This window comes from Gavialis gangeticus, unplaced genomic scaffold, assembly GCF_001723915.1.
Source record: "Gavialis gangeticus isolate Ggan-Ray unplaced genomic scaffold, GavGan_comp1, whole genome shotgun sequence".
NCBI lineage: Eukaryota > Metazoa > Chordata > Crocodylia > Gavialidae > Gavialis > Gavialis gangeticus.
Window position 1 is genome coordinate 43,027,239 of NW_017728992.1, and position 5,884 is coordinate 43,033,122.

General features: G+C 40.2%; 1 protein-coding gene across 4 annotated transcripts in view; it reads left to right on the plus strand.

The window, feature by feature from the left end:
• The window catches only part of KIAA1468 (KIAA1468 ortholog), a 168,138-nt gene that overhangs the window by 30,993 nt on the left and 131,261 nt on the right, over nucleotides 1–5,884 (plus strand). For all 4 annotated transcript variants that reach the window (XM_019521674.1, XM_019521650.1, XM_019521665.1 and 1 more), the window contains one exon: nucleotides 3,514–3,603. In XM_019521674.1, the coding sequence (XP_019377219.1) occupies nucleotides 3,514–3,603 (90 nt within the window). The remainder of the gene's footprint in view (nucleotides 1–3,513; nucleotides 3,604–5,884) is intronic.

Below are 5,884 nucleotides of genomic sequence, written 5' to 3' on the forward strand. Positions count from 1 at the left end.
AGTGCATTGGCTGGGCAGGGAGACTGGGAAAAGGCTTTTGCAGGTTGGAGTGACTGAAACCAAACTGAAGGCCTAGTGCAGAAGACAGGCAGTCAGCAGGGTTGAGAGAATTTGTGCTGGAGTGAGAGAGGAAACATATCAGACGTGGAGCCTGGAAGCAGAAGGCTGGACTTTCTGCACAAGCCTAACTTTATTTTTTATATATTTATCTGATTTATATGCTGTCTCAAGTGCAGAAAATGTATAGCTTAATTATGAGCAGATTTGTCTGCTAGATAGTGGTTCTCAACCTTTTTGTACTAGAACCCATTTGTAAACATCGATGGCCAGTCTTGACCCAGTACCCCTCGCTCCTGACCTGCTGCCCCCAGGGTCCAGCCCCCCCAGTATGAGGTGGGTGTGTGGGCCGGGAGGGGTCCCAAACAGCCCCTCTCAGGCTTGAACTCTGCCAGCCTGCAAGGGAAAAGCCAGTTTCCCATGTTTTTCTGCCTTAAAGGAGAATCTGTTTTTAAAATTTGTTGATCCATGTTTAAAGCTTGTTCACAACCCTTTCATATATTCTTGCAACTCACTTCTGGGTCACAACACACAGGTTGAGAAATGCTGTGAGAGCACACACCTGTCCTAAGCATGGAATTGGAACCTAGGATTCCTGTGCATAGCTGACCTTGTGCTAGCAAAGTACATCTCTTACTCCTTCAGCAGCAGTCCATGCAAAAAGTAACAGCCTGTTAGGTAAAGTAGAAGAGGTTTTTACAATAGATCTGTAAGTTCCAGCCCCACTGATGACCAGTGAAGGTATTGATTTGATGCCGTTTCTGGGGGCTGTTTTTGACATTTTAAAAAACTCAGGTTAAAAGATTATTAAGATTTGTAAAGTCAAGCACTGAGAAGACAGGTAGTGCCAAAATTAAGCTTTCCTATGAAACATTAAATAACTCCCTTGTGCAGGCACTCTTTGATAGTCTTTAGTGACTGACAATCATGCTATTTTCTATATGGCTTCTACTTCACTTGGTCAGAGAAGCTGGAATGAAATGGAAGTCTTTTAAGAGAAGATTTGAATATTTTAGAATTGAGACAATAGAACACTGCCCTGGAGAATTCAGTTTCATCCTCGTTGGACAAATCATTTAAGCCACTTTTCACAAGTGGTCACTGTTTGTTGCATCTTGTTCACTGGTAACTGACTTCAAGCCTTAAGGTCTGAAATACAGAAGTCCTAGGCAGTCATAGCTGCAAATGAAAGCAATGGGAACAATGTTTTGAACGGAAGGTGATACATACCACAAACTTTGCTTTAAAAAAAAAAATGCTTCTCAGTATCTCATTAGATACTAGCGGATACAGTTGATGCCACTTAAACTTTCTGAATTGATTCCGCATCTATAAACCGTTATTTTCACACCTTCTCTCTGAGGTGTTGTAAAGAGTAAATTAATGTTTTAAAAGCGCTCGTATTGTAGCGATGAGCTGCACAGAATTCCCGGAGAGGAGATTTAATAAATCTTGTCTTCAGTGTGGTGTTTGAACAGTAGGTAGTAAATGAAACAGTAGGACCACATGTAAATAATTAACAAGGAAGAAAAACTAAACAGAACATTGAATAGATGCTCATCTATGGAGCATAGTCTTTTCTGCAGATTCACTGAGGCCAGACCTGATAGGAAAAAAAAGTATAACTAGTGTATTGAAATGTAGCTCTACCAGGCAGCTGAACTAAGGTTACAAAGGCAACTTTAATTCTGGCAATGCCTAACAGTGCTTTGCTAGATTGGGCAGACTTGCCTTAGTGTTCTTTTATTATGGTCTGTATGCATGAATATTAACGTGTGCTTTAAGCTTATTATACATTTGCATCTATAAGAAAAGAGAAAAATCTTTGTATGTTTTAGCAAAACTCAAATTTGTTTTCTTAACGTTTCAAATCTATCTAGTTCTAGGCACCACACTTCAGGAAGGACGTGGATAAGCTCTAAAGCAGGGGTATCCAACCTTTTTGAATGTGGGGCCAGATCATGAACTTTTTATCACCCAGTGTGCCAGCGAGCCATATTCAAAGACCTCGCAGGAAGCACTATTACATCACCCCCTCGAAACAAAAGTCCAGTATTTACTTTCGTTTCCTATTGCAGCACCTCGGACCTCAGAAAACAGCTTGGAGGGCCACATGTTGGACAAGCCTGCTCTAAAGGGTACAGAGAAGGGCCACCTGTGTGATTAGAGGCCTGGAGGACAGGCCGTATGAGGAAAGACTCCAGGAACTGTGTTTGTTTAGTCTGCATAAGAGAAGAGTGAGAGGTGACTTGATAGCTGCCTACAAGTATGTGAGGGGTAACCTTCTGCCCATGGCAGAGGCCTGGACTTGACGATCTTACAGGTGGTCCCTTCCAGTCCTTCTATTCTGTGATTCCCTCCCCCCCCCCACCCCCAATTCCTCAAATGGTTGATGCCTGTTAGTTGGACTTTTTGGAGTAGAGACTATTTCAGTGCTTGTTGATTTTAAAGTTGCCAAAAACAGCTTTTATATCTCCTTGACAATCAGACTGTTCCTTTTGGTGGATGATTGTCAGTTATTGACAATTAACATTAACTTTTCTGCAGGGCTGCCAATATCACTTCAAAGCTTTTAGGCCATTTTGGGTGCCACTACAACTGAAATAAATGTTATGCGTCCTTAAAAAAACAAGAAAAAGGGGAAAAAAAAAATATTTATTAAAAGTGAGTGGTGTATAAGATTCAGTCACTTCTGCTGATCCAGATATATTGTTTTTAAGGCAAATATATTATGCTTAAAACAAAAGTGGAATTAGAATCTTAGTGTTGTTCCTTTGAGTTTAATGCTACTTTTGTGGTATGAGCTGTACTGTAGTTCATACTGTAACTAACATCATGCAAAATTATCAAATGTAAGTTCAGGTATGCATGCATTGCCCTCAAATGTTTCTGCTTAACATTAAGGAATATTTTAAAAAAACATTTATTCTAGTTACCATATGGCTGATGTGCCTTAAAGTATTCAAAGGGGAAGGAGGTAAAAGATTGTGGCAGCTGCAGATCTGTATCTCATTAGAAACTCATGTTTAAGGTGATTGTATACCGTGTGCTTGGGATCCAGAGGGTTGTGGTAGGAGGCGCTATGTAATAGTCAGATATGGTATGACTAAACAACTAAATCCTTGTGGCATTTGATAGAAAACTGAAGGGGTTGTTTTGTGGACAAGAGAAATTAATTTTTTTCCTGACATAGCATAATGATAGCCTGAATATTAAATATTTTTTCTTTATGGTTGTATTGTTTTCTATAGCCCATCCTGCTACATTGATGAACTGGATACCTTGTTCAGGTCATGGTAGTATTTTAATCTTAAAAGATATAGATTTCTTAAAAAAATTGAGTCATTGTGGAGACCAAGATTGTGTACCAGTCCAATCAGAGAACAATCTTTAGGCTTCAGGCCACCCCTACCCCCTCGCCCTTGGTTAAATTCCATTTTTTTCCCCCACTTGTAGATCGAGCTGGAAGCATCAGTACTCTCGATTCCTTAGACTTTGCAAGATACTCTGATGATGGAAACAGGGAGACAGATGAGCGAGTAGCAGGTGAGTAAGATTTTTCATGTGGGATGGAAGGCCTAGAATATTAAGCTTACCATATGGCTTCCATTTTTGGCAGCAAGATTTGTAAATTCATGATTTCTGTATAGCAAATGTGTTAAATTTTCACTGTGGTTTAATTTGTGTCAGTTTTATTCCACATTTTTTTCAAATACACTAAGTTGTAACTGATAATTTCATATGAACAAAAAGAAGCAAAACGTACCCCCAAATACACAGCCCTCATATTGCATGAGATGCTCTACAGACATCTCCCTTTCACAATCAAAGTGGAATCTTAACCATGTTATAACATTGTTCATTTTGAGAGTAGCTATTCCTTCCTTATCTAAAATTTATGCTCGATAGGCAAGTATTTGCCTATTGTGCGAGCTGATGATAAGCAACTAGTTTGTTTATGCTGTGCTCAGAAGTACAAAATTCATGTCATGCCTTCCCTGGTCTAGTCTTAAGGAAATGATCTAATTTAGTAAAGCCTCCCTGGCAAGAAGTTTTGTGTAATAAGGATCTGGGTTTGATTGTCCATCAAATACTTCCCATCCTCCTAGCCTACATCCAAATAAGCCCAACATTATCACAATCAAAGCCAAGTAATTGCTTTGTTGTAATGCAGGGCTGTCTTGCATTTAAGTGGCCTAGGGCTGCGCACCTTGTATGCTGCCACAATATGAGCCATATGCCTCCCAGCCTTAATGCTGCATAGACGCTACCTTCTCCCACCCCCCTGCCTCCCTCACCATCCTACACCACAGGCAACCCCACCATAACCTTAACTTCTAAGCCATGGGCTCCCCCGCTGCGCCACACCATTCCACTCCTACAAGAGGAAGGAATGGAAATGCTGCTGTTGCATCCAGAGGAGTGGAGAGAGCAGTGGCAGGGTGGGAGCCCAGAGCCTTAAATTTAACCCCTTGTGGACAGCCATCTCTAGCTACCTGCATGGGGCAGTGTCTAGTGATTAACCTGCAGTTCCCTTTTTGGCCCACTTTCATCATCCTAGGTTGGGTTCTCCAAATAGTCTTGCAGCAGCAGCATCTCCTTTTCCTATTTACTAGCAAGCTCTCCTTCAGACAGCTCTCAGTTCCTGAGCTCCACTCATTTGATCCCATCCTCCTTTATTCTCCTCTCTCCAGCTCCTGCCACTGGTTTCACTTTATAGCAGGGCTGAACTAGTTTGGCACAAAGCTCTCTAACCACCATTCTGCCTTATCGCAGTGACTTCATCTCCTGCTTTCTCTCTCTGAATCTTAAGATCTTTGGGGGTAAGTAACAGACAACAGCAAGGATTTCTGCCTTTATTGAATTCACAGACTAGGAGTTTGGTTGGAGTTCCAACTTCAACTCCGTGTTCATATTTCATCAATAGCTTAAAACCTTTTTTGCTTCTTATTGCAGTTTTCTTTTGTATATGTAATGTTACCATTGTCTGTGACTTTGTATTTGAAAAGTAAAGAAGAGAGAGAGAGAGAGAGCCTTCCTTTCTTTCCCCCCCTGTCCAGAGGTGGTCTAGGGGAGAGGATTAGCTAGAACCAAATAAGATGTAATGTAATATACTTGACTTCTTGATGCTACTTCCTGGAGCTACAGATAACTTTTTTTATATCTTGCAATTATACAAATGGAACTTAATCCTGTCCACATGATTGTGTTGTCCAGGTTCCCATTTGTGTGCTATTTAGAATCATTTCCCTCCCAGAGTCTCAAATAAAATGCATTTTAAAATGCTGAATTGTATTTGGAAGGTGCTGGACTTCAAAAGACTGGATTTTTTTCTGTAGAACTGCTGGCAAGTTGCAAGGAGTTGCTGAACTATAATACTTTTTGCCCAGTTGATAAAAGTAACTCTCCAACCACAGAAAATTGGTAGGAAATTCATGTAGGGAAATTCGCATGAAAATCGAAGCATTGGCTCTACTGTATAATACCTCTACTTTTGTTAAGATACATGTCTTGAAGAAACTTTAATGACAAAATTAGACAACACTCTAATATAAAATTAATTAAACTATTAAAATCAAGGCAGTCTTTAATGTAAGGATCACTTTTGAAATTACTGAGGGCAACAGATATTCTCTCTTCACACTCTAGCATCGTATTAGTTGTCTTGAACCTTCCTTTTAATTTGTTACTAATGCAGTGGAGTCCACTAAACAAACGTGTGGTTAAACTATTGCCCATTTCTGTAATATAATACATTTGTGAATTGCATGGCACATTTCATGGATTTCATAGACATTAGGGCTGGAAGGGACCTCGGAAGATCGAG